General features: G+C 39.9%; 3 protein-coding genes and 1 long non-coding RNA gene across 5 annotated transcripts; 3 read left to right on the top strand and 1 right to left on the bottom strand.

The window, feature by feature from the left end:
* Positions 1 to 3: 3 nt before the first annotated feature.
* LOC6568848 (uncharacterized protein C11orf24) lies at positions 4 to 12,988 on the top strand. The gene is made up of 4 exons (XM_001995149.3): positions 4 to 16; positions 11,915 to 12,075; positions 12,170 to 12,750; positions 12,898 to 12,988. Exons 2-4 carry the CDS (start codon positions 11,920 to 11,922, stop codon positions 12,986 to 12,988), a joined length of 828 nt encoding a protein of 275 aa, XP_001995185.3. The 5' UTR covers positions 4 to 16; positions 11,915 to 11,919.
* LOC6568849 lies at positions 1,043 to 27,218 on the top strand. 2 transcript variants are annotated; one of them, XM_043216350.1, is made up of 4 exons: positions 1,043 to 1,068; positions 26,155 to 26,336; positions 26,459 to 26,631; positions 26,702 to 27,218. In XM_043216350.1, the coding sequence occupies exons 1-4, from the start codon at positions 1,062 to 1,064 to the stop codon at positions 27,120 to 27,122; spliced, it is 783 nt and encodes a 260-aa protein (XP_043072285.1). In that variant the 5' UTR covers positions 1,043 to 1,061; the 3' UTR covers positions 27,123 to 27,218. The 2 variants fall into 2 exon arrangements, with proteins under 2 accessions (XP_043072285.1, XP_032596971.2); XM_032741080.2 differs by lacking the exon at positions 1,043 to 1,068 and adding an exon at positions 24,901 to 24,995.
* Positions 6,137 to 6,960, top strand: LOC6571041. Its single transcript, XM_001997211.3, has one exon. The coding sequence runs from the start codon at positions 6,260 to 6,262 to the stop codon at positions 6,803 to 6,805; it is 546 nt and encodes a 181-aa protein (XP_001997247.1). The 5' UTR covers positions 6,137 to 6,259; the 3' UTR covers positions 6,806 to 6,960.
* Positions 22,153 to 22,543, bottom strand: LOC116805927. The gene is made up of 3 exons (XR_004365462.2): positions 22,518 to 22,543; positions 22,348 to 22,476; positions 22,153 to 22,213 (listed from the first exon to the last, which is right to left on the bottom strand). It is a non-coding gene; the product is annotated as an uncharacterized LOC116805927 (long non-coding RNA).
* Positions 27,219 to 27,752: the final 534 nt, after the last annotated feature.

The following is a 27,752-nucleotide window of genomic DNA, read 5'->3' as shown; positions in this document are numbered from 1 at the left end:
TTTGTTGATATTACAAGTGAGTGAACAACAGGAATTGACATATTTTAGACATTGCTGTCGTCCCAAAATATATTTTGCTTCTATTAGATTATATAGCAAAATAATTGACTGATCAAATTTCAAGATGTAAGATGGAAAGCAAGTGTTTAAGAGTTTAATTCTTTCTATACTATTTTTCTTTGCTATATTCCCATATTAAATTTGTCTTTGTTGAAGTTATTGATTATCCTTAAATGCAACTTTAGTAATTGCTTAACATAGTCCCATTTAGGCAAATATTTTCCATGTAACTTTCTTCAACGTGTGGTAAAAAAAAGTTTTCCTTTTATCACCAAACACAATTTGCGTTGAGTTGCTCAATGTAATCAAAGACGCTGGCTTATATAGTATGTCAAAGCAATTCTATTTATAGATTTTCTGTGGCACAGGCACATTCTCTCACACGTTGCTAGCTGGTCGACAGGCCCAGACAAGACCTACACTTATCCACTCGGCATGGTGGGCAGCTGTCAAGTTTGAAGTCAAGTAAATCCACATATTAACTTTTACCGACTACTGATTTTTTTCTCCACATGTCAGGCTTTCTACACTGTTGTCACCTTTTTCTAAAAAAAATAAATAAAAAAAATAAGAAATAAAATAATATAAAATGAAATAACAAAATGTCATCAGAGCCTGTCATCATGTCATATCAAATAATGTGCAGGAGTGGGGTGGGGAGGGGGAGCGGTGCTCAACTACCTCCCAGGCTCTATCGCATATTAACGGTTAAGTATTACGGTTTACAGATTACAATCGGAAAATGCGCATAAGGTTTTTACGATGCGCCGCCGATGGATCTGTGTGTGAGTGCCTCTTTTTGTGCGGCATTAGTTTGAATTATATGTGGAGCACATATTTCGCGAGCCAAATAAAATTAGGTGCACCCCACAGATTGCCACATAAAAAATTCCCCAAGCGCCAAGCGGGGGATGGCGGGGTTGGCGGGGGGAGCGAGGAAGGATGCCCGGAAAGGAACGTCAACGGCAGAGGCAACGTTTTGCTGGTATCATAATTTCGAAATGACAGGTAATTTGGGGCAACAACAGGAATAACCGTAATGGAACTTGGGGGGCGTGGCAGGCACGAAAGCGAAGGCGAAGGCGAAGGCGAAAGAAAAAAAATACAAAAATGAAGTGCGAGCGCCAAATGGGAAAATGATGCGAGTTTATTAAGTACCGTTACTCAAAATGTACAAAATCCACAAGGAATTTACGATGCGCAATTTCCAAAATAAAAAAAGCGAAGAGAAGAAAAAAAGGCGAAACTCAACAAATTTATATTGTAAATATATGTGAAGTGCTCAAGTCCTTAGACCGCTGTGCTATCTCTAAATGATTTAAGCACACGAACATGCAACTAATGACTGTAGTCTTAGAGTACCCCACTCCTCCCCTGCCCCCTCTCCACCCAACACTAGCCTGCCCCATAAACTGAACTCAGGTGTGTGTGTGCTTTAAACTGCAATTGAAATTTAGAGCGCTGGAACGTGCCACCAGAAAAATATCAGAAAAAGGAGAAATGGTCCAGAATATTTCATGTGCTTACAAACTGCAATTGATCAAATGTGTTGCCAAAGGGGTAAAGTGGCTGTGAGCAGGTCTGACAAGTTTATTGTGAAGAGCTTAAGCAATTTAAGTCTTCGATTTGATTGATTGAAATAAGTTTGTGATTTGACAGTTGGCAGGTTTGCATTGAAACAAGTTACGGGGGCTTTCTTAGACACAACGAACACAACATGTCCTTGTGGCGACATCTAAGCTTAACTATAGCTTTAAAATACCAAAAGATTGTTCCTTTGGGAACTATATATATGATATAGTAAGGAGTTGTTTATGGGAACAATGAATTGCATGTGCAGAGAGTTGATATATGTAGAAACTAAAAGGTTTTTCATTTAAGAACTCATCATTCGAAGGATTGTTCCTATGGCAGCTATATAATATAGTAATCCGATCCGATAGACTTATGGAGTCGGAGATATCTGCCTCATGTAATAACAAACTTTATGATTGAGCTAGTTTGATTGAGCTAGTTTGATTGAGCTAGTTTGTTATGGGCAAGTTGAAATCATTTTGATATTTTGTTGTACTTTCCTTTCAAGAAATTGTTGAAATTCTTAATTTTCTTATTATTATCTTTCCCTTTTAGTAACTAAAGCAATCTGGTTTGAGCTATGAAATGATGTTGTTTGCTAATAACAGTGAAATGCACTCAACTATTCTTTTTCTTTTACGTGCATTTCCTTTTTAACCGGATCTAACAAGTCTCACTGCATTTACTTTTGCACATTTGTACAAAGAAAGCGAAGAATCAAATTTAAATGCCAACGAATTGTGTAACTTGGGCAAAGCGTCGTTTTCTTTTTACCTGGTATCACCTGGTAGTACAGTACGACCCCCGTCTTCTCCTCCTCTCCTCTGCGAGTGTTGTTGTAACTTTTGCTTGTCCACATTGCTGTTTCCGTGTTTCTTGCCGTGTTGCTGTTGCTGTTGCTGCTCAGTGCTGTTCTCTGCTGTGCTGTGCTGGCATTTCATTTAGCGCACAACTTCACATTTGCGTTGTCTGCAATTGCCATTTCCGCTTCCTGAAATTTGCCACTCGTTACACACACACACACAAACACTGGGAGTGGGGGGGGGGAGAGGAAGAGACAGCGCAGCAATCTACCAGGCAACCGACATTTTCATTTCCATGCTTGGGCGCTTCGCACGAATCAATTATTCATCATCATCGATTAAGTAAGAACAGCTACCGAGTCCCCTCTCTCCTCCCCTACCATTCACGACCTGCTGCCTCTGCCCCTCCCCTCGTCCATCCCTCTGTGGCAGGCTGTCTCGCTTTTATTGTTATGATTTTTGCCGCCTCTGTAATGGCCTGCTCATGAAGAGGACTTTGGCCAGAATTTCGCTCGGCGCGAAATACAGTTTAATGATACCAACTAAAAGCCCGAGATTTATACATACATGTATAGAGTGTACATATATGTACATATTTATATATATATATATATAGAGTATATATATCAGACATGTGTGTGGCATATGTGCAGTTCATATATCCATAAAAGAAAAAATTACAATACATCCACGTCAGGACATCTGTATGGCATATATATATAGATATATATAGGTATGTATACATATATATATGTATATATATTTGTATATGTATATGGTATAGGCGAGCCCTGTTTTACTCTGTTGGGTCGGCTTTGCTTATTTTCCGCCGTTATCCATTAAATATTTATGAAAATTGCTTTTGCTGCAGTTTTATTCACTTGATTGTCCTTTTGCTGAGCAGCTCCTTGCTTTGCATGCGCTCCTCTTTTCTTTATTTTTTTTTTGGCAAGGCCAGTAAAACAATAAAGCTTAAGAATTCAATTTCCTAAGAGCTTAAAGCTGCCACTTCCTGCTCTTCTTAATGTGTGTGTGTATTTGATTCTTGACACACATAAATCGTGGCACAACACAAGACATGTGCCTAGATAATCTCACATTATGAAAAGATATGTTACAATAAAATATTTTCGCATCAATAGCAAATATTTTTAATAGCCAACGTTAAACAACAGAGTAAAGCATATGATATATGGCCAGGATTAGCGTTGGGGTTAAAGGTTGGGAGTGGGGCAAGACAGACTCGAAAGGGGCACAATCGATCTAAAAGGTTGCAGTCTATGAAGTTCACCAAATCAAAATAGAGTTAAGTCAGTAGAATTCCGTGAGAAACAAAACACTTCCTGAAACATATTCTGCATTATATGAATTCCATATTCTTAAGTATTGCTTGGATTGTTTCGCAACTCAAAACATTCTCTAATAGTTTAAGCCAAAGTCCCGCAGGCTGTATTCTAATGAATTCAACTGCAAGGCTCTCTGTTGGGGACCAATCAAAATATATGTATGTGTTTGGGGAACTATTTCAGTTAGCCACAAACTGCTCCATAATATGCCATTAATTTGTGATGCACAACACACACACACACACAGAGACAGAGACAGAGACAGAGAGAGAAATTAGGCAGGCAAACTGCAACTGGAGCCAATTTCAATGGACAAGAACAATGCATTTGGGTTAATGGAAGCTAGGAGCCGGCATGCTGGCGGGGTCGGGGATCGGGGATGGGGGTCGAAGATTGGGGGATTGGTGTGTTTGGGGGCAAGCGGCATGTGCAACTACTATAAAATGGCACTGCATGAAGATAGATGGCATAGATATGCCGAGGAGCGTTGCTAATAATACGCATTTCGCTTTAACGGTACATTGGGGCCAAATCTGGCATGCAACGTTTTGTTGCACTTGCCACAGTTGCTACAGTTCTTGCAGTCTCAGTCTCAGTCTCAGTTGTCTCTGTCGACTGTTGTTGATGTTGTGTAAAGGACAACATGCAACATTGCCTGCCTCAACTGACTGCCTGCCTCCGTTCGCTCAAAATAAATTGCAATTTTATCGCGTATAATTCAATTAAATGATTTTTGGTATTTTGTTGTTGTTGTTGTTGTTGCATTCGTCTGTCTGCCGACATTTTTGGGCTGTCTGCTTTTATTTTCTTCCTTCACTTTTAACGCATTTTCACATTTTCACATTTTCTTTTTCTACAGCTGACACTCGCGCTGCGTTTTTTGCTGATTTATTGTGCATCGCTTTGTCTTCTCGTGTGTCTCTATTATGTCTGCTATCTAAAAATAAGCGCCGCACTCGACTGCATATTTAGATTTCGACTAGCCCTGCTTAACCCCCTTCCTCTTACTGCCCCTTACTGCCCCTTACTGCCCCATGTGGGACTGCCCTAAACAGCAAATCAGATTTAAATATTTTGGCATTTTCTGTCAATTTTCATTAAATGCACTCGAACTTTAGCTGTATTTGCCCAATTCGGTGTATGTGAAACTTTTGTTGCATGCCAGAATGCGGCAAGTTGATAGCAACAGCAGCAGCAGCAGCAGCCGTGCAGCAAGCCACATTCGAGATTCGATTCATTCGCAACTGCAGACAGGCTTTTGCTCCTGATCCTGCTCCTCCTGCTCCTGCTCCAGCCAATCCTCCACACAATCTCAATCACTTATGCAGCAATCAGTCTCAGCTTGCTTTCCACACGTACGATTACTCACTTTGCCACACAAAACATGCCCTATGCCAAATGGCATATGGCCTTTGGCCTAAGCAAATAGATATCTATATCCTAAATATATAGATTATCGGATGCTATCAACGTTTGAAATACAAAAACCCTTTTTGGAATTTCAATTCAACACTTGTTTAAGTGCCAGGACCAATAAGTTATAATAATAAGAAAAGTTTTTGCAACCAATTTAGAGTATACAAAAAATAAAACATGTTAAAAATTCATTGCTGCTTTTTTTTTTTTGTTTTTCTTTTGTTTGTTTATCAGTTAAATGTGCACTTAATATTTATAGAAAAATAGCTTTCACACAATTTGAACTGTAGCTTGTTCAATCATGCAGCTTGCCACAAGCCGCACTGTGAAAATACAAATTCCATTATCTCATTTAGAAGCTAAAAACAAATGAAGTCAACTGCATCAACTAACTTTTAGTGCATACTAAATGAAATAACAGAGAAAAAATAGAATGGAAATGCAATCGATAATAGCCGAGAGAATATATATAAAATATATATATATATAGTTCAGGCAGCTTATAGCTTATAGTCATATTCCATTGCAGAAAGGCATTTATTGGCAGTGACTGTTATTCGATATTATTAATTAAACACTTATCAGAACAGTCAGTATTGAAGGGGATATTTTAATTGAGTTGTGCACTGAAGGAAATGTCTCAGATATCATAAGGTATATATATTCTTGATCAGCATAGGTGAGTAGTCAATACAAGTCATGTCTGCCTGTCTATCTTGTGTTTTTTCTTTTCTTTGCATAAGTTTAGTTTATCTTGGCATACTTTTGGGCTGAACTCAAAATCTCAAATTGAAATCATCTCAGCAACTGCATTCCTAAGATTTTCCGCTAATAAATAGTCTAGTTTAATTAAAATTTAATCAAAGAATAATAACTCATTTAGCACAAGGAAATGATTAACTACAAAGCCGGCTTTGCAATTCTAACATTGAAGCAGTGAAATGAATTTTGAGTCACACATTCAGTGCTTCAGTGGAAAGCTGTAAAAACTCTTAAACATTTTCTTGAATATACAATAAGAGAAATAATATATAAATATATACTTTATACGGCTGTAGCATGGACACATCTAGTGCCGATGCTCATGGATTGGTTTCCAAGGGCGGACAAGCCAGTCAACTGGCCTTGCCCCGCATTGAGCGGATTACGGATGTGCCTCAATTTATGAAGGAATCGCAGAACTTCAATGGCAGCATTGAGAAACTAACCAAGTTCATTGAGAACCAGCAGCAACAGTGTGAGGACATCAAGATGCTGCTCAAGCAACAGGTGCAGCTGCAGATGGATACACTGCATCAGGTAAAGGAAGATATTCTGGAATTGCAGCGACAGCTTCGTGAACCCGGCCAAGGACAAACGAAGATCTTGGTCAAGTTTCTCGATGAGACCGAAGTGAATGAATACGAAACGATGGATGCTCTGGCACGCTACAACATCAAGATGAGTTCACTGTACGGTGAAATACTGGCCCTTGACAGCGATGTCGACTATGTCAGCTATTTGGCCAGCATTGCCAGGCTCAACAAGGAATATGTCCTGGAATGGCATAAGCGCGAGAAGCTGCAAAAGCCCAAACTGGCAAAGATCAAAGATAAAACTGGATAATCTATAAATGCTTGGGGGGAGCTATAAGTTATAAGAGTATTGTATTGTATTGTTAACTAAATTGCAGGTCATACACCAAAAACTAAACCCAATATCAGTTATGGTGACACAAAAAGAAAGACTGCTCAATTATTGAGTTCTTAGTTTCAGCACACAACATCGAAACTTGTTTTTTGTTGCTTAAATTCACATGTTACTCACAGACTCAACGACTCGCTTATTCGCTTGTTCAGTTGCTGAATCTGCATTCATTCTATTCATGAATAATCCGTGCAACACTTGCGTTTTATCGCTTTGCATATTTGCTGGTTGTTCTTGTTCTTGTTGTTCTTGTGCAGTTGCAAGTTGGCCAACAGGTGGCGCTGCCAGGCACTTTTTCATGGTGAATGTCGTTGCTGATAGCGAGGCGTAATTATTATGCTCGACACTCCGCACCCTCAACGGCTCCTCCTCTCCCTGTCACCCTCTCTGATTTCAACGGACTGCAGATTGCAAATGGTTATGGAAATAGGATTGGAGGTAGTAGCTTTTACTTCATGTTGTTTCTGCTCCTTGTTGTTGTTGTTGTTGTCGTTGTTGTCGTTGTTGCTGTTGGTTGTTGTTATTAGCTCGTTGTTGTTTACTGGAACGCATAAGCGCCTCTAGTTATGCAATAAATAAAATGCGATTGCTGCTCGCCCGGCAAGCGTAAATTGGCGGCCATGTTTGTGCACAAACTGCAAGATGGCGTCCTGCATCCGTTTCGAGTGCCAGCTAACCCCCTCCCACCCCACACTTATCCACACCCCTAGCCGCACCCCATTTCCGGAACACTTTCGCTGTAGTTGTGTTGTTGTTTTGAGTGTCTGCTACAATTCCGCTTGACAAAAAGTTTGCCAAGCCATGTTGTTGTTTTGCGCTCGTTGTTGTTTGGTTGCAGCTTCCGTTGTCGCCAGGCTGCTCAACTGCAACTTCCGCCTGCACACCACTGCCCCTTCTATCTCCCTCTCTCTCTCTCACTCTCTCTCTCTCTCTGTCTCTGTGTCTGTGTCTTTGCCACCCTTTCTCGCTGGGCAGTTGGCTTATTTAGCTTTGGTTTAATTTGACAAAACAGAGTATTTAAGAGCTGTGTAATTTACGTAGCTGCTGCAATGGCGTTTTGGCCAAAAAGGTCAAAGGATGGCGTGAATAATGCAACAGACAACAAACAACAAACAACAACAACAACCACAACAACAACAAAGTGGCACAGTTTGTCGAGTGTGTCGCTTACAGTTTGCTAATTGAGTTGCAACTCTCTTTGCAGGTTGCTTAATGTAGGTAATTAGTGCTGCCAAAAAAAATTACACTGGCTAAGACAACAGTGGCAGCAACAACAGCAACAGCAACAACAACAAAAACAGCAACAACAGTAACATCTACCACAGCTGCTGTCAATTTGCATAATCAGGCAAAATGGCAGCGTGCAACTTTGTCTCCCTACTTTGAGAGATTATTTTGCATTCCGCTTTTGCCGAATTTTTTTCGGACAGTACTTAGATTAACAAGCGGATAACATCTAATGCGATTTGCACGGTAAAGTTGTAAAACGTAAATTGCATCGAAATTGTGAAACATAAAACTCTTAATGAAAAGTTCTCAAAGCAGTTAGTGAGCTTAATAAAAGCACAATTCATTGCCGAAGATTTAGATTTTTATGTCCATAAAAATGTTTACTGCCCTCAAGTAGAGATGCAGCTGCAATCACCATAAATATCTTTTGGTGAGACACTAAAACACTCTATGACAGCAAACATCCAACAGGGTTAACTGGCTACTGAAGTACACAACACAATCCAAAGTTTTACTCTTCCAAAACTATGATCTAAAAATCTATGCCCATTTGGATCTGGCCATTTCAATAATTGTTATATTAAAAAGCAACAGAAATGCACATTTAGCCTGTTAAAGCTAAGCTAAGCTTGAGCAATTCCACAATCAGTAGAAAACTCAAAAATGACACTCAATACCACTTTCAACACATGACTATCCATTTGCCTGACTTCTTGCTATATAATCCTTAAGATGCAGTAGTCCGAAATGCTGTTTTTTTGGGTCAGATCAATCTACGCAACATTGCCTTGAATTTTCTCCCCGACAACTCTGTTTCAGGCTGAGCAATTTCTATTAACAAGCGCCACCCTTGAGCAGACCTGTCTTGCTGATGTTTCTCAGGCATCAAATATATTGATTAGCTATTTATTCATACCTGTAAATTACCTGATTACAGATAATCACTCCATAAATAAGGAAAACAGTTGATCAATAATGTGTCTGGGTATATTATGTATCTCAATTCTATATCGGGCTTGGAGACTGCTATTGTTAAAGGTACGAGAAATTATATTCAAAATTTAAAATTTAAAGCTCTTTCAGTCTCTGAGAATGACTATTCCAAATATGCAAGGGACAGATATAGCTTAATACTCAAAACTAATATACTTAATGGACTATCAAATGCATCCTTTTGCCTGTTGCAACTCATGCACAACTTCGATTTAGTATTTTTCCTATTTTTATTAGAAATAATAAAGTCTGGAAATCAGCATTATTCGGCACTACACTTTATCACTGCTAAAATTGATCTATATTCGTAGGTGAAATGTTAAAAAAAGTTCTTTCTGTTTTTGATTACCAGCAACAAACTGGAAAATGTATTTTCCTGCATGATAACATTTAAAAGCTGGCCAAGTTAAAGTTTTGCAAATAGTGCTGGTCTTAATTATAGCTAAAACAAACACACACACAACACAATCATGCCACAAACAGACTGGCAACAGGAGAGATACAGTTGTTGATGTTGTTGTTGTTGTTGGGGCAGCAAACCAAATTTTATGGTTATCCAAAAAGTACGTGCAGCAATTGGCTGGCAAAAGCAAATGCACGTGAGCAATGAATGAATGTGGCGGGCAACAAAGCCCGAGCGCAACTTGCCACATGTGGCAAATTAAGTTAAAATTAAGCAATTAATTTAATTAGTGCACTGTGTACAGGGGACACAAACACACACACACACACACCATTTGCCACTTGGCACACACACACAAACACACGCAACGTGCAACAGTTGCAATTAAGCACAGAGTTATACAAATATACATTTGTAACGTTGCAGCTGCTGTCGTGTTGCATGCTGCAGATAAAGCTGTCGTCGGCCATTTGCAATTGCGGAAATTACGCACACAAATTAATGTATACACGTAAATACACACACACACACACACACACACACACACACACACACACACATTTTACGAGTATTTTATTCAAGATGAAAAATGATTATACAATGCAAAGAGACAGAGATGGGAGAGGGGGTGTGGTTGCACCATTAAGAAAAAAACGTTGCGAAATTCATTTATCAATGCGTAAAATGCAATCGACTCCTTCTCAATTAAGCAAATGCAGAGCAGAGCACAGCTCAGCACAAATGCATCAATTGCAATTAAAGAACGATTGCAATACACCGTCAACAAATTCAGAGTATTGAAAGGGGCAGGGGCAGCAGCGGCAGCAGCAGCAAACTGACAGCAAACATTGAAAGTGTTTTAAAATGCTGCGGAAATGTGCAAACGTTCACTAATTAACCTGCACAAATGAAAACGAAATGAATTTTGAATTAAATGCAAATATTTGAGTCAGTCTAAAAGTTGGCTTAACAAATTAAAAGTTTCGCCAAAAGTTGTTTTGTGCAAGTGTGAATTTGATCAATCGTTTGCCTCGCTTCGTTAAAGACAATTAAGTATATATAAATGCCTAATCAATACTTGTATATATTCATATATAAATCTGTTACTTTTCTACTCGAATAGTCTTGAGTATAAGTTTTGTACATGTTCTGTTAAGTTCTTTATGTTTCAACACCTCTTCAAGCTAATTGTTTGCAGCTCTTGTGGTAAATGCACAAACTGCTGCCACAATATTTACATGCACTATGCAAATGCAAACACTCAAATGCCATCTTCGAGTTGCTGCTCGAGGGGAGAAGGCAGTCGTATTACACGCAATGTGTGCCCATGTAATTCGAGTGGTCAGCATGAAATGAAGCGCCTAATGTCATACAGTATATACATACACAGACACACACACACATACAAACATATATATATATGTATATATATATAATCATAAGCGCAAACAGATAAGGCCAACTGCAAATAGTTCTGACACTTGAGCTACTCTACGTGCGAGCTGATTGATGTGGGAAAATATAAGCTACATGCATCTTAAAGGAAGTTGGTAAAATCAATTGGAAATTAGAAATAGAAAGAGAGAGAATGCTATAGTAGAGAGAGAGAGAGAGAGAATGCTATAGTAGAGAGAGAGAGCTTGACTAGAAGATACCCTAAAGTCAGCTGTTAAATACTTAGTGGACTTGTTGATGGTAGATCATACGATAAATATGAAATTACTTTTGGATTAAGCAAATCTGCGTTTTCGATCCTAATGAAATTTGAACTGTTGAACAGTAAAATGTTCAAGTATTATGTATGTATTATGTATCAAATGGTTATATCTTCAGATTAGTGCTTTTTCCTGCATCGGAAATCGATTGGCAAGCCAGGAAAGCTATTAGTACAATGATCTTAGACGGACAAAACTACGGACTCAGTTGTGCACTCTGTTGAAGTATACATAGTTAATGGGTTTGAGGATGCATCCTTCTGCGCGTTACATATTTTCGCACAGCTCATTTCAAATGCAATTGAAAAATACATGTGGAACATGACAAAAATACATATCGAATATTGTCAGCTGACACTTCTTAGTGATGCTTGCAGCACAGTCAGCATTAACTCAACACGAAAGTCATTCTTACAACCTAAACTTGAGGGGAAGACCAAACCAACAAAACCTTTAAGTAGAGCCCTCAAAGCCACTGACCAGCTCAGTTGCTCGCGGGCCGTTCAAGTCAACAGTGTTGTTGTGCCAAGTGTGACAAAGAACCTGGGCAAAGCTGGGCAAAGAACTGGTTTTCAATCAGACAGTCAAAGTTAAAAGTTAAAAACTCAAACACACAGTCAGTCAGCATGTTGCAGCGGTCGTGGTTGTTGCTAATGATTATGTTCTTGCTGGCTCTGCTGTTGCAAGTACAAATGCAGCCCGTTGCGGAGCCGGAGCTGCCATTGCAACTGGAGGAAAGTGAAGTGAGTCGGCCGTTGTACGATCAGCGACAGACGGGCAAATACAACATACACGTGAGCATCAAGGATGTGGCCATCATTGAGGTCGATCACAATGAGCTGGCAGATGTAAGTGGACAAGCGAAAGAAACAAGTTGGCAATAAATCCATAAATAAAGCAGCTAACAAGTCTAAAAATAAACCCTTTGCATTTTCCCATTAGGAATCGTATAATGCGGACGATGATGATTATTATTACGATGATGGTGTGCTGACCATAAAACCCATCAAGTTTACCACAACTGCAGCATCAACAACAACAGAGCCAACAACAACAACACAAACACAAACGATACCCATCACAACAGCGGCAGCAGCAACTGTTGCAACAGTTGCCGCAGCCAGCAGCAACATGAGCTCCTATAGCGCTCAGCTTTTGGCTGACATTGCCGCCACGCAGCGTCAGCGACCCAAGGCGAACAATTTAATCATTATGGAGACGCCCGTTGGCAGCTCATCCACACTGATACCCAAATGGCTGCACGCTCGCTCCAAAGAAGAGCCAATCACAACAACGACAACAACAGCAGCAACAGCAACAGCAACAAGAGCAACAGCAACAACAGCATCGAGACTGTCCACACCCAACATTGAGTATACGCCAGCTCAGGGTCACGATTCGCCCATTTTCAAGGTCAAAGTGCAACGTGCCGCACCCCCAACGAAGAGCCCCTCACGTTGCCGCAGCCAACACTTTCGCGACGCTCAGGGCAAATGTCGCAGCATTCGTTCCGGTTCCATTTTGTGAGGCTTGTACAATAAATAATAACCGCAAACTCATAATCAGCTTATCACATGTGATTCTCTCTTTCTCTCCCCCATCTCGCTCTCTCTCTCTCTCTCTCTCGCTCACTCTCGTTTTGGGTCTGTCTCTTTCTTTGCTGCGTTTAGAAGAAAGCTGTTCGGCTTGCTGGTGTCGCTGCCCTTTGCCGGCAATCGTCATGGTGCTCATCATGCCAATGGTCTGCAGATATCGCCTTAAGATCCATTTCCACAACAATCACAATGATGATCGAGCAGTTTTTAGTTCTTAAGTACTTTAAATAATACTTTGCGTCTAGTTAGTCTCTAAGTGTATGACAATTATTTGCCTGATTTAAGATTAAAGCGTAAAATACTTTTGACTGATTTTGTTATTTTTTGTTTTTGTTTTTGGGTTTCATTGGTATGGATAATTAATCGGACTCAGAATCAATTAAGTTTTTAAGCAAGAAGTAATCTCTTTATATCTATATATATCTGTATATTATGTATTAAATACATAATTGGGCATGCATAATGCGGGCTAAATAATCGCAAATTGGTTCTGTGTGTGCTCAGCTAACCAGTTAAACATTATTCAGCTGCACTTCCTATTCCACTTAACATCGTTAATAATGCCCCTTTGTGCGCATAAATATTTATATATGCATATAAATATTGAAATTGCTGATTGCCACAAGTAATCGATTTGATAAGACTGCATAAATTATAAAAGATTTGCCAAACTAAACTCAGGTTAACCAAATACTGATAATAATATTGTGCAGTAAATGTTTAAGCGGTTAAATAAGTTGAGTAAATGCATTTAAATTTGGTGTTGTTTAAATAATTAATGTTGCTCAAGGAAGCTGAGACTAATGAACCAGCTTGAAAATAATAATAAATAAGCTAGAATCGACTTACGACATCCTTCTCTAAGACATAGCCAAGTATTCCAGGCTCAAGTTTTTGCCAAAAATTGCAGTTCTGCTGAACACAAATCAGAGAAGACGTGCAGAACTTGGTGTTACTGGTGGAAATAGCAAGGAGTTGACTCTCTGATCAGTCAAACAACCACATTAGACTTAGTACCTGCAATAAAAAAAGGCATATTTGGTAATTTACTATTTATAAACTATGAACTAATTTACTTTATGTATTAATAAATTCAAAGTGAAAACAAAATAATTATTAAATGTATATAAATATAAGTAAATAAATATTTGCAGCTTTAATTAACGTCAATAAATATAACTCAATTAATCAGCTTTAAGTAATTTTCGTTTAATTGGGTCTCGATAATTCCCTTTCTCTGCTTTGCTTTCGCACTGAAAATTGCACCTAAAATTGGAAATTGTATTTTGGCAGCAGCTTTAATTTTCCAAAGGCCTCATTCGCGTGGCTAATATATGCGCTTAATCGTAATATATGCGACAAAGAGAGAGACAGAGAGAGAGAGAGAGAGACTGCGAGAGAAAATACGAGCCTATTGAAAGTCCATTACCAGCCACCTGGCTGGCCACAAAATGTATGCCAGCATCAGCAACAGCACACAAGGCCGAAAGGGAATGATTTGCATGATGAACAATATTCAGAATGAATAGTAACGGAGGGTGGGGCGAGGGGCGTGGCATACAAATTGGGTGATTGAATGGGTAACTGAGTAACTAATTTGCATGCAGCCAGGCAGCCGAGATTGGAGAATTGGAGAATGCAGAGCGCAGAATGCAGAATCAGCATTTCTCATTTGACTTGAAAATGCACCAAAAATTAGATTAATTTTCCAAATGAAATTTTATAGCAATGAAGGAAATTTTCTTGTTACAACTTTTAGAGAAGTAGGCGGGGCGGGGCGTGGTTGTGGGATGTGCGAGGTTATCTGCATTTGTAATTAGTTTTAGCCGCAAACAAATCAAGGCTTAATGCTTCGCTGCGAAAAACATTCTTGACTTTTTTTTTGATTGCTCAGCAGAAAAGAAACTGGACATGCAGCCAGGACACGCGTACCAAGTGAAAGAGATAAAGATAGGTGGAGGGACACACAGAGAGAGAGAGAGAGAGAGAGCGAGAGAGAGAGAGGCAGATAGACAGGGTTGCCCGGTCTTATGCCGCATATGAAGTGTATAAATTGCACTTCATCATGAATTTATTATCAGCGCAACTGCAGCTGGCATCGTTGCAGCTGTGCTGTCTCAGCACAAGATGTGCTTGCCACTTCCTTGTTGCCAACACACACACACAGGTGCTACCAACAACAACAACAATAGGCCAAGAGTCTGCTGACCGCGCTATGCACTTTTCTTCTCTTTTTTTTCGCGCAGCCAACTTGAAATTGTGTTAACTCAGCGCAAAAATATTAATTCTAATTTCCAAAGAGGCTGCAAAATTGCGTTCAACACTTTTGCAAAATGGCAGCCATTTTTAGCGGCTTTTAGCCATTTTTAGCTGCAACTTAAACTGTCGCACAAAAGTGCTCTCGTTGAGAAATGCTTCCAGATTTCGCTTGACAGTTGTCTGAAAAGGTTTTCACTCATTTTATTCTTCACTTTTGCCTCTTTTCCCATTTCCCACTGTCAATTTCCTCCTCTCTCCACCTTTCCTCTTCCTTCTGCTAACACGCGCCATTTGCTGCTCATCAATTAGCCGCTCGGCAAAAAAAGTGACTGCCACTGAGTAGCTTTTAGTGCTGGAGGAAGGCTTAGGCAAAAACGCTTTTTTATTGCCTACTTTGAGGCGTTTTACTTCTAGCAACGCCAATTATTTGCCAGCTTGGATTTTAGGCCCTGGCTCTAAGCTCGAAGCATTGGAGCATTTACAAAAAAAAAGAAGACAAAAAGAAGGTGCACTGCACTATGCAGATGACAGGTGGTAAAATAATGGAGCTTAGCTATGGACTTGGCCCAAAAAAAGGGACAACTTTCTCAAATTAAAAGCTCAGCCATTTGTCCTAAATTCAAAATAATTTATTGAGTTTTTCTCATTAAACACAAAAATACAATTTGTTCTACTTTGGAGCAAGATAAAATTGGTTTTGCCCATGAAAATCTGGAGAAAAAAAAGGAAATGTATCACAATGCTTGGATTAGCCTTAATTTGAGAACATTTTCATTTATTTATTTCGCTTGCTGTTCATATATATAATATATATGCTGGGAACCCTTTAAGAGCAGCCAATTGCTTGGCAAAAGAGCGTCATGCAATATTTAACAGGATGCCGCGTTACGTTTTAATCTCGGCGCACATTTTGCATATTAATCACTTAATTAGGTTAACATTATTAAAATAAACAAGTGTCACAGATTGGATGTGAATAGGGGTGTCTGCGAGTGTGTGTGTGTGTGTGCCAGTGTGTGTGTGTGTGCGAGTGTGTGTGTGTATGTGTGTGTGTGTGTTTGTATTTGCTGGCATTTATCAGGTGGGCAAACACACCAGCAGCAGGAGCAGCAGCAGCAGGAGCAGCAGCAAGAGCAGCAGCAGCAGGAGCAGCATCAGAAGAGCAGGATTCAGATGACTTCATTTTATGTGTCGCAGGTGCTTAAAAATGTTAAAGGGGAACCTTTGTGTGTGTATGTGTGTGGCATGTGTATATTGCATTAATTATGCGCCACACTTAAGGCCAACTATGCACACACACACACACAGAGTCACACACACACAGAGTCACACACACACAGGCAAATACAGCTTCACTTTTAAAAGTGCCTTTTTTAAGTTGCCACATGTCGCATGCCTCAAATGCCAGCGATTAGATGCGTTACATAAACAGCGCAGCGAATAAGTAGACATAATTTGAGTGGGGTTTAACTGAAACGGAGATACCCTTTATAAATAACAGAAACAAAACAAAAACCAATAAATAAAGGTATGTATATAAAGATATATAAAATGCTGCTTGACTTGAATATACCCTGTAATATAAAGTGACATACGCACATTAAACTTGCCGGATTGTATATGGAAAAAGTCTAGATTTGTGCCAACTTTGAGATATTATGTACCCATAGAAATCATTAATTTATAAGAGACATTATTTTGTTGTATGGTGTAATGCTTGTGGAAAAAGGTATACATTTCATGTATACCCACTGCTCGACTTTAAGATATGCTGTGCAATTAAATATCATAAATATAGTTTAGTCTAGTCATGAAGATACTTTCTCAAATTTTAACAATGATTTATAAAAACTAAGATGAAGACCAAGAACCAAATTCATTCAGTTTTCCTTATGAATTTTAATACACTTCATTAATCACGCGTAAAATGCGTATACCCTATAAAAAAAATGCGTATACTCTTCAAGCTTGTTTGTATTACGAGAAGTGTGTCCTTATCAAAGAGCACATAAATATTATTTATTGTTTTTTACGCCAGGCAAACGCAACGGTTCAGCTCAGTTCATGTCAAACACCCACCCCCTCCACACACACACACCAAGCAGTATGGGGCTGGGGTGCAAAATATTCAAAGCTAGCAAGTGTATGTTGCAAGACACCGAGGCACCCATCTCGGCAACTCCCCCGCTCCCCTCCAGAGACATCGCATTCCGCTGAGAAATGTGTTCATTGTGCTTTAATGAAATGTGCGTAGGATTGAAGGAGCAGGGGCGGGGGCGTGTCTAAAAGGTGTCGCTGTCACCTAAAAAAAAATACGGCTCTCAAAAGAATGCTACAGTTTCTTAGCTCCCGAAAATAAACACAATTTATGCCGCGTTACATTTTCTTCCCTCTTTTTTTTGCTGGCTGCTTTTTTTATCTTGACAAAACATTTGTGCAATGTAAACTTTTGCGATGAAGCAATTTTAAAGTTGGCAACTTCAAATGACGGGGTAATAATTTTCAAAACATTTTTGTAGCAAGCACTTTTGACATTTGTTATTAATACGATTCGAATATGTTTTTGGGGCAGCAAAACTTTTAAATGAGTTGCCAGTGGCATGAAAACATTTGCTAGTTTCACACACATTCATGTGAATGTGTGTGTGTGTAGTGTGTGTGTGTGTGTATGTGTGTGTGTGTATGTGTGTGTGTGTATGTGTGAGTGTGCAAAACAAACATCCATCACATTTTGGGGCATCAATCACTTTAGTGCGGGCTTACATAAGCGAGCAATTGCGGTTGAGTAAACAGCTTACTGCTTACTGCAACATTTGATGGCCATGTTAGAAAGACAGAGACGGAATGTGATGTATACTTTGCTTAATTCAGTGGGAACAATTGATAATGGTTATTTAAATATGAAATGTTATTGACACTGTTTCAGTATGTCATGAAATATCTTCGTGCATATTTTACTGATTATATTTTAAATGAATTTCCATTTGCTGTTTGTTTTGATACCAATACTTTCATTATATAGAATATTAAATTCATTAATTATATATATCTGTATAATTTTGATGTACTCCATTTAAAAGCTGACTGCAGGATATCTCCCGTCGAACTCTCTTCTTGACTCGTTTATATATCTCTCTTTTTTTTAGGTTTTGTAAGCGTTTTATCAATTAAACTCAGTATTCAATTAAACTAGCCATAGTCGATTTCAGTCCAGTTTGCTTGCTGAATGATATATGACAGATGAAAGAGGAAGAGAAGTCTTAGAAATTTAGTATACAGCATGCAACTGTGTACATATCAAAATAAAGGCAAATACAAAATTCAATTTAATGCAATCGAAGTCTGAAGTCTCAGCCTAGTCTAGTTGTTCAACTTTCAATGTTTGCATTCGCCCTGTCCAATTCACATGGCATACGCCATATCCCATCTGCAGCCACCAACTTGGCCACAAACAAACTTCCTGTATCGATGCGACCACACGTACGGCTATCAGCTTCAGCTTCAGCATCAGCTTCAGTTCCTGCTCCGACTCCAACTCCAGCTGCTTTCCTGTCACACTGTCATACTGCCACCCTGCGGGCCAATATCTAAGTGAAAACACAGATCAACAGCACGACAATCAGCACAGAGAAAATTGGACCAGCTACCAGCTACCAGTCGTAGGCAGCTACGGACAAGGTAAAGACATGGGGCACAGTGGCACAGGCCCCGAGGCATATCTATTTTGCAATGCACACGTTCCACACACACCCAGATCGGCAACTCCCCCAATTCAGGCTCCTCCTCTCATCTGCTGGACACAATTTGTGTGACGCCCACTTTCGATTTGTTGGGTTGCTTCTCTCTCTTTCCCTCTCTCTCTCTCTCTATGTCTCTACTAGCCGTATTTTTGCCAGTTGCATTTCTTGGATTGCATTTAAGCAACATTTATGCATTTTTAATGTGACAGCTGAACGGATGAGATGGCCGCCTGCTGCTGCTGAAACAGCCGTTTCTGTTTCTTCAGTTCGTTCGTTAGCCAACCTGCCAACCTTTCACCTTGTTGGCCTACTGCGCTGACAGTTTGTGCATTAGCCATATAGTTTTGCTGGTGTATATGCGATTCATATATGTGTGAATTTTTAGCGCATGCAATATTTAGTGTTGTGCAATCTCACAAAACTGTCGCTATTCCATTAGTTAGCTCCGGTTCAAAGCTGGAGACAATCGTAAATCATTGGGTTAATGTGTTGGGGATTTTGTGGATTTCAACATGTCATTTTTGATAAAGCATGCATATATTTGTGGGCATACTTGCATGCATATTTAAAGTAATTTTCAAAAGTAACATGCAAAAGTAAAGCGTGCACTTTTGGCTTCAAATTTAGCCTCATTTAGAGTTAAGTGGCTGCAGAGCGAAATGGAACAAGAAATTCACAAGCGAACTCGGCTACATACGTTCCACAAACATTTCATTTGCACGTATTATGTGTATATAGTTATTCTGTTATGGACTTACGTGCCTATTGTGGTATCTAAGTTCGTCTTAAAAGCTCTGGATAACATAGCGAACGAAATCCATAAGCGTTCCAGCACACTGCCGCCATGTTTTTCGTTGCATTTTTAGCAGAAATGAATAAGCTTTTTCAATAATACATTAATTTACTGCAGTCAATACGCGTGAGGAAAACGCGATCGATCAACAGAACAAACGCGCACAAACTAAATCCTCTCAATAGGCTTGTGGCTTCTAATAGCTTGGAGCTTTCTCTCTTTAGCTAATCTAACCATCGCTCAAAAGCTGTTTGGTCCCAGTGGAGAACTAAATTTACTCCCACACTCATCTAGCATCTGCAAGGCTTGCTCTTTACCTACACATGTAAGGCGATCAACTGCCATTGGTGCGACTGCTGTGGGTCAGAGAAATGACTTCCACTCTCACAATTTCCACAATGCTTGCTGTGTGGTCCGTGCTCTTCTGCTAATGCAGCCCGCTCTGACAGCATCCACAAGGCATGCTCTTTAAACACATCAACTATTTATCAGCCACGCTCACAACTTCCACATGATTCGCTCTTGACTCTCTGCGAATGCAATTGATCCGCGCTCTTCTGCTAAATGCAGTCCACAAACTAACTTATTTGTAAATAAATGTTGGGAATATGAAAAATTCAATAAAAAGCCATCATTTAAATTGTTTACTTTCAGCATTTTTAAGGCATACAAAATCAAATAGTTTCCACTATTTATGTGTCGACTATTTAAATAAATCAACAGCCAAGTATATTTTAATTTGGCCATTTTATTTGGGGTATTCAGCTATTTAGTTGTTATAAGCACATTCCGCTCGAACACTTGAGCGATCCACTTTCGATGCTGCCCCACTCGAAATCGCACTTAAATTGGCCACTGGAATTATTCGCAGCAATCACAATTGACTGCCAAGTGCATAATCAATGCAATTTGTAATGATTTGCAGCAAAAAGTCGCCGCAGCAGCAGCATCGACAGCAACTGTGGCACATTGGATGTATGCCAAAATGTTGCAACAAAACGCTGCACGAGTCAACTAAGTATGCAATGCTTTTTGTGGCAGTCGCCAGTTAGCCACTCAGCCAGTCAGCCAGTTAGCCAGTTAACCAGTTGTTGGCTGTTGCCCGTTTGCTAGTTGGCCGGTTTTGCGAGTTGGCCAATTGCAACTTGGTGTTTATTAGCATGATTAGCTGCCGCCCTGCATTGCCACACACACAGCAACACACACACCAACACACATCAACACACACACAATTTGTATGCGCATTGAATTTGGGTCAGTGGAGAGGGGCACATGGAGCAAAATAGCAAAGCATCTTGTAATTTGATTTCAGCATCGTCCTCGTTCAGGCAAATGTTGCCTCTCTCCCTCTCTCTCTCTCTCCATCTCTCTACTCTCTCTAGATACTCTTTCTGTATTTGTTTGTTTGCCTGTGCTCGCCAATTGGCATTAGATTACACTAAATTACACTGTGCAACAAGTCTGCAAATCAAGTTTTGTTTTCAGAGTTGCGCAAAGACAAACTATCAACTTGAGTGGAACTGCTTTGATGTCCAGCGGCAATGAGCAGGACAAAGCGACTTCAATTGACAAGAATGGAAGACTGGAATAGCTGTGGGAAGAAGAAGAGAGACTCAGAGATGTTTGTCAACAACATTTAACAAAAACAATAAACAATGCTTATCTTAGCTTGTAGATTGCAGTTAAATTGCAGCTGTCAATTAAATATTCCATCAGGCATCTATTCAATGCACTACAAACTTGTAGTCAAAATTATAGAATCCACTTTAAAACTGAATTAAATACATATTTGTGAATCTTCGCTCTTAGCTGTTTAGCCTTAGTTGTGAGCCAACTTTGCTAAGCCATGCAAATATGGCTAAATAAATACGCTTAAATTAAACAATCACCAAGTATTTAGTTTAATTATTAATTTGTTGTACAGTGTTGAAGAATATGCAAATGCTGGCAAAAGAGCATCGAAAAGATATTGAATGGGCCAAGTCGGAAAGCTTAAAGCGCATTTTTAATTAGTTTTCCATGCACTTCACAGAGAAAAGAGATAGACAGAGACAGAGAGAGACAGAGAGAGAGAGAGAGGGAGCGACAGTCGCACATGGCTTATTTCGTTTCATTTCCGGTTAACCGCATCCTGCGTAATAAGCGGCACTTCCGGCCCCAAATAGACTTAAACTGTTGTTGTTCGCCTTTTGTTTTTGTCATTGTTTTGTTTTTATTGTGAGGCAAATTTTGTGTTAGCCACAAGACACATCAGACCAACAACAACACCAGCAACAACAACAAGAAAAAGCAAAAACAACTGGAATTTGTGTCCTTGCTTCGACAGGATGTTGGCTGGCACTTCCGCCCCATCCAATGGCAATCTTTGTAGGAGCCTTGGCAAAGTTTTTGTGTTTTGCATGTGAATTGCACGTTTATGGCCACTTTCTGTGACGCTGCTGATGCTGCTGCTGCTGCTGGCCAAATTGAAAGCTGAGGCACAACTGAGGCTGCATTTTTATTTGCACGCCCCATTGTTGTTTGTGCTTGTGTAACACACTTGCCGCTTGCCGCTTGCCACTTGCCAGTTGCGCCACACCATAAAGTTTGCTTCAAATCCCTAAAAGTGATTTAAACATTTTTAAAGGTTTTCTCAGATTTTCTCTGCTGTTGTTTTTGGGTCTTTTTGCGGAAACATTTAACAAACTGCGTCAATTGTGACGAAGATTTAATGCCCTTAAAAATATTCCTTACCTGATGTTGGATGACATGGGATTCCTCGCAGGAAGAGTGGAGGATTACTGGTAAAAATCATAAAACAATGTTTTTCTCGTGAGTTTCCCCAGTTTCCATTTGAATTGGTGGTCTGAGTCTGAGTATTTCCTATAAAAATATTATAATATCAATGAAATAATATAACTCACCTATTGACGGATCGTATTAGTCGTAACTGAAATAAAAATAAGAATTTTTAGAAATTTATTATCTATTAAATATGAACACTAAGCAGACTCCACATCCATATCCATATCTACAACTATTTCTATATCTATCTAAATCCACAGACATTCAACATATTCCAAATATTCTTACAAATATCCCCAAAGAATACTCTTTCCAAAACCTAGAAAATGAGGCAGGCAACATCTCGAATCCAAGCAACAGATAACGATAAATATGTCCACGATCTACATAAATAATTATGGTTCTTAGATTAAGCACAAGATTAATTAACTATACTATTATGACAAATGGCAACAGTTTAATTTGCATATTACTAATTGTTGACACAATAAAAACACATCGCCATCCAAATCAACCTAAAATGCACTGGCAACCAAAATGTTGCACAGCAGCAAGACACTTAAATAATGTAAAATTACAATTTAATTGCATTGTGAGTTTGCGGCGGCAGCAGCAGCGTTGCAAGGGTTGGATTGAGTTGTGGGGGAGGGGAGGGGAGTGGAGGGGAGGTGGGTGTGCGAGCAAGCAGCTGCTTGAAACACTAAGTGCGCCCATATGCAAGGACTTACTGTGCCCATCACATACACACATACATATTCATGTGCATATATATATATATGTATATGTATGTGTATAATAGACCCACAAGCGAACCCGGCTACATATGTTCCACAATCGTTTTATTTGCACGAATTAAGCAGCTCACAAAACACACGCTGCTGCTGCTGTTGCTGCTGCTGCCATGGCTTTTGCTGCACCGTGGTGCCAAGTGCACAAACTTAATTTTTAATACAACAATAAATGTTCTTTTTATAGTTATGATCCTAAAAATCTTAATGGACTTGTTTACCTATTGTTGTATTTAAGCTCGTCTTAAAAGCTCTGCGACCGATCAAGAGCAAAAGCGCGCAAAAACTAAATCCTCTCAATTGGTTTGTGCACACACTAACAGCTTTGAGCTTTCATGCTCACTGCTCTCCACACGCACTGTCGCGTCAAATGTGAATCTAGGTTTGATGCATGCCATTTTTTCACAAGATATTAAAGCGTTTAGTTTAAGGCGGATTGAAGAATTGATGCAAACACAATTAAGAACATTAAGCGATTAATAGCAGTCAGTTAAGCACTCATAAAATACAATTTTGCCAAGCGCACAAAAACTACGACCGATCAAGAGAACGAATACGCACAAAATAAATCCTCTCAATAGGCTTGTGGAGTTTTTGCATTGCCTTATGCTCTCCAGCAAAGCGCTCTCTGACGACGGAATACTGAACTAACAAACTCTGGCTCAAAAGCTGTGTGGCTGTAGTGGAGAACTGCATTTACTCCCACACTCATCGAGCAACTACAAAGCTCGCTCTTTACTTACACATATGAGACGACTGATGTGGGTCAGAGAAATGACTTCCACTCACAGCATCCACAAGGCGCTCTCTTTGAACACATCAAATGATTGACTTCCACATGACTCGCTCTTGAGCGATCCGCGCTCTTCTGCTGAATGCAGCCAACTAGCACACAATTGAAATCCACACATTTCTCTCTGCCTAAAGTCTTGTCTCCCGTCATTGATCTGAATACCCTTTAAATAAAGTTTTGCGCACTTCGTTGTCAGTGTGTGAGGCTGTTGTGCGTGGGTGGTGGCATTTGTGTGGGGACCATTTGGATGGCTTCTGCCTGTGGCTGCGCTGCGGTTGTGCATTTCTGCGTGTTGCCTGTCAGTCTCTCTCTACCTCTATCGCTATCTACATTTTGTCTCTCTCTCTCTTTCTCTCTCTCAATATCTCTGCCATTAGCATTCATGTGCGTGAGCGAATAGTGGGTTTTGGCAAGAGGCAGGGGCATAATGCATAGGTCCTGCCGAAAAAGCCAAAGCCAAAGCCATTGCTGCAGCTGACGACGAGGACAACGTTTGGGGTTAACTGGCATTAATGTCAAGCAGCCAGCCAGGCTGCCATTTTGTAGGTGCACACTTTGCGGTTTGTTGCAAGACACAAAAGCGAACGCCCAATCAGCCCCATCCCCTGCAAAAATTGCTGGAAAATCCATTTAAAAGTTAGCTTGCATATCTGCTTCTTCTTCTCTGTGTCTCGTGCCACACACACACACACAGACACACAAACATGGATGAAATTTACTTAAACGCATCGCCTTATTTTGCCATTCGAGTCTCGCCTGTTGCATGCCACAACACATTTTCTGCATGTTTGCCCAACTATTTAGTAGCATTTCCCCATTGTCTTTGACATTCCTTTGGTAAATATGTCAGCTTGTCACAAGTTTTGTCATTTTAAACAATTTGTTTGCTTTGTATTCGACTCGATTGCATAAATATCTCAAACTAGTCGCGAATCCTTGTTGTGTGTGCATAAATTTAAGTCATTTTATTCAGTTCACTCACAGTTTATTCACAGGCAGCACTCATATCATGGAGGGTGAGTTATTTATTATTTACTCAGCATAATCCTATTTAATGATGCACTTCAAAGTTCAGTTTATAATGCCTGGATTAACTTGTATACCAAATGTGCTAATTCTTGATTTTATGGTTCGTGACTTTTGCAGAACATAAATAAATTTCTTAAAGACTTCAGTGTAAATAAACTTATAAATTTATTTATTTTATTCATCTTATTAATATATTCATCTTAAGACTGAAAGCTTAAAGAAATAATAAGAAGAGGATAAGAAAAGCTTACAAAATGGAAGATCTTTTGTCTTAGCTTGAACACTTTTGTAGATCTTATAAAGTTCTTAAGATGATTAAAGATTTCTATATACCAAATTCCTTATAAATTCATATGTAAATTCATATTTTATATGAATGATGAGGAAAGGTTAACAAAAACTTACAAATTGTATAAACTCTAATATTAACTGGGAAATCGTATTATAAAAACCTTTTTTATAGATCTAGTAATGGTAAATATGGTTAGCATATTCAATATAGATTCCATTCTGAAATTGAGATTTCATTTTGGCGCCTGTCTTCAACATTTTCAATTTAATAGAATTGCTTCTGTCAATTGCAATAGTTATATCTTTATAGCTAAATCAATTTCCAGCAAATCAAAGTCAAATCGCACAATAGATAATAAAAAGCATAAAATAAAAAGAACTGGGTCAAAGTTGAGGAAATGGAGTCTAGACTAAGGACTGCCTGAAGGAATCCAAATGCCTTTTAGCGTTTCTGTCATATTGATTTTGATGGCGATGGCGATGATTATTGATAGCAGCCGAAGCAGCAGCAGCAGCAGGTGTGGCAGCATGCTAGATTGGGGCAGGTGCGTGCCATGCGTGCCAAACACAGCACAGCGCAGCACAACATTCACAATGGGTTAGCTGGGCTGTCAGTTGCTGGCGAATCGACAGGCCAGGGCCAACCTCAGTCAGTCAGTCTTGGAGCGACTTTCATCCGCGATGCGTGCTCGACAACCAAATGCCCAGGAACGGGAACAGCTGCGTCGACAGCGCTCCGAGTCGCGCATGATTATGGCACGCTGCCGGGCCACAGGTGCCCCCATTTCCCTTTCACACATAGAGCACTCTATATGCCTTAAGCAATTCACTAATCCTGCGTCCATCTGCTTGCAGGCTTCGAGTATGTGGTCAATCCACCGATTCTACCCAAAGTGGCCTTTGGCAGCACCATGGATCGCGAGGTGATGCCCCTGAATGGCTCAGCTGTGACCAGCTTCATGAGATGCCATCTGCCAGAGCCTCGTCCGCATCCCAGTCCACTGGACTACGATTGTGCGAAGCCAATTGGTTTTAAGGTAAGAATCCATTAAAGCTACTAGAACCTTTCTATCTGTCCAACTTGATGAAACAAACTCTCTCTTCTTCTGCCTCTCTCTCGCTCTCCCTCACTCTTCGTCTCGCTCTTCCCCTTCCAAAGTATCCGTCAAAGGCTGGCTTCTCCGCTCTGGCCAACAAGATGTCCCGTCTGCCCATTGTCCGCGAGCAGCTCATTCCGCCCATGGGCGCCTATGAGGCATCACCTTGGATATTACGCGCTGGCTACACCTTCGATCGGCAGGTGTTGGCAGAGCCCAAATGGCTGACACCTGGGTAAGTTGGACGACTAGCTTAAGCAATGCTGATTACTCAATTTGGACTGGACTTGCTCACTCACCCGCAGTCCCTCCACGTATACTATTCACAACAAGTATCCGTATTATAAATTGGAAATGGCTTTCGGCAGCCGTCGCATCATTTGGCCAGCTGTGGCTGTCTTCTGTGCACCCACCAATCTGGCCCAGTGTCTGAACTGCCACCAGCGACCCAGGGGCGATTATTTCCACCACTTTGCCACCGACAAGGACATGTGCCGCAACTGCATGCACGACGAGCTGGCCGCCATCAAGCATTGCAGCCTGAGCGTTGTGGAGCGATATCGCAGGAATCAGCTCATCAAACAGTTTGTGCCCGCCCGATATTGTGGCTTCTTTCACGATCATAACGGTACCACAGCCGCCACGGAGCTCACCACGCGCAAGGAGCTGCGCGAGAAGATCCGCGTCGAGAACTATTTGCATCGCTTTGCCCGCAAAATCGAATAACGCTTCTAGAAAGAAAGGGAAAACAGAAATTGTATGTACATTTTAAATGCAACGAGAATGTTTAATTGACTTCACTAATATTAAATAAAATGCATCAACAAAGAGTTAAAAGTTTTCGACTGCCATCATTTCAGAGAGAGCCATCTAAACTTGGCAAAACTGAATCGATTTTCAAAAGAAATTTATTTTGAAGTGTGCTTTCATTAATACTTAAAGTTTGAAACACGATCATTGTTGAAATTCAGATTAAAACTCTATCCAAAATTAATTCATTTGAAGAAGATGCCAAATTTCCCAAGGCATTATTTATCCATAAGTCAAGCAAACCTAAAACTAAAAAACTGGCGATTTTCGAATGCTGCATTTAAGTTTAGAAAGATGATTTTAATTTGTAGTTCATTCATTCCAACTAAATCAACTTTGAAATGGTCTTATCAACTATCTAAATATAGAAGGAAATCATTTAAATTTAATTGAGCGACTCTGTTAAGCGGAACGCTTAAATTGGCATTGCAACAGCCACAAATGCCACACAAAACAGGCGCGCAACAAATTGTGGCATTCATATAGGACATGGCCAACTAAAATAACATGCATTGACAGCCTGTTACCTGCCACACACACACACTT

This window comes from Drosophila grimshawi, unplaced genomic scaffold (assembly GCF_018153295.1).
Source record: "Drosophila grimshawi isolate 15287-2541.00 unplaced genomic scaffold, ASM1815329v1 contig_1367, whole genome shotgun sequence".
Taxonomy (NCBI): Eukaryota; Metazoa; Arthropoda; class Insecta; order Diptera; family Drosophilidae; genus Drosophila; species Drosophila grimshawi.
The sequence above is the reverse complement of the archived record's forward strand: the minus strand, read 5'-3'. Positions and strand labels throughout refer to the sequence as shown.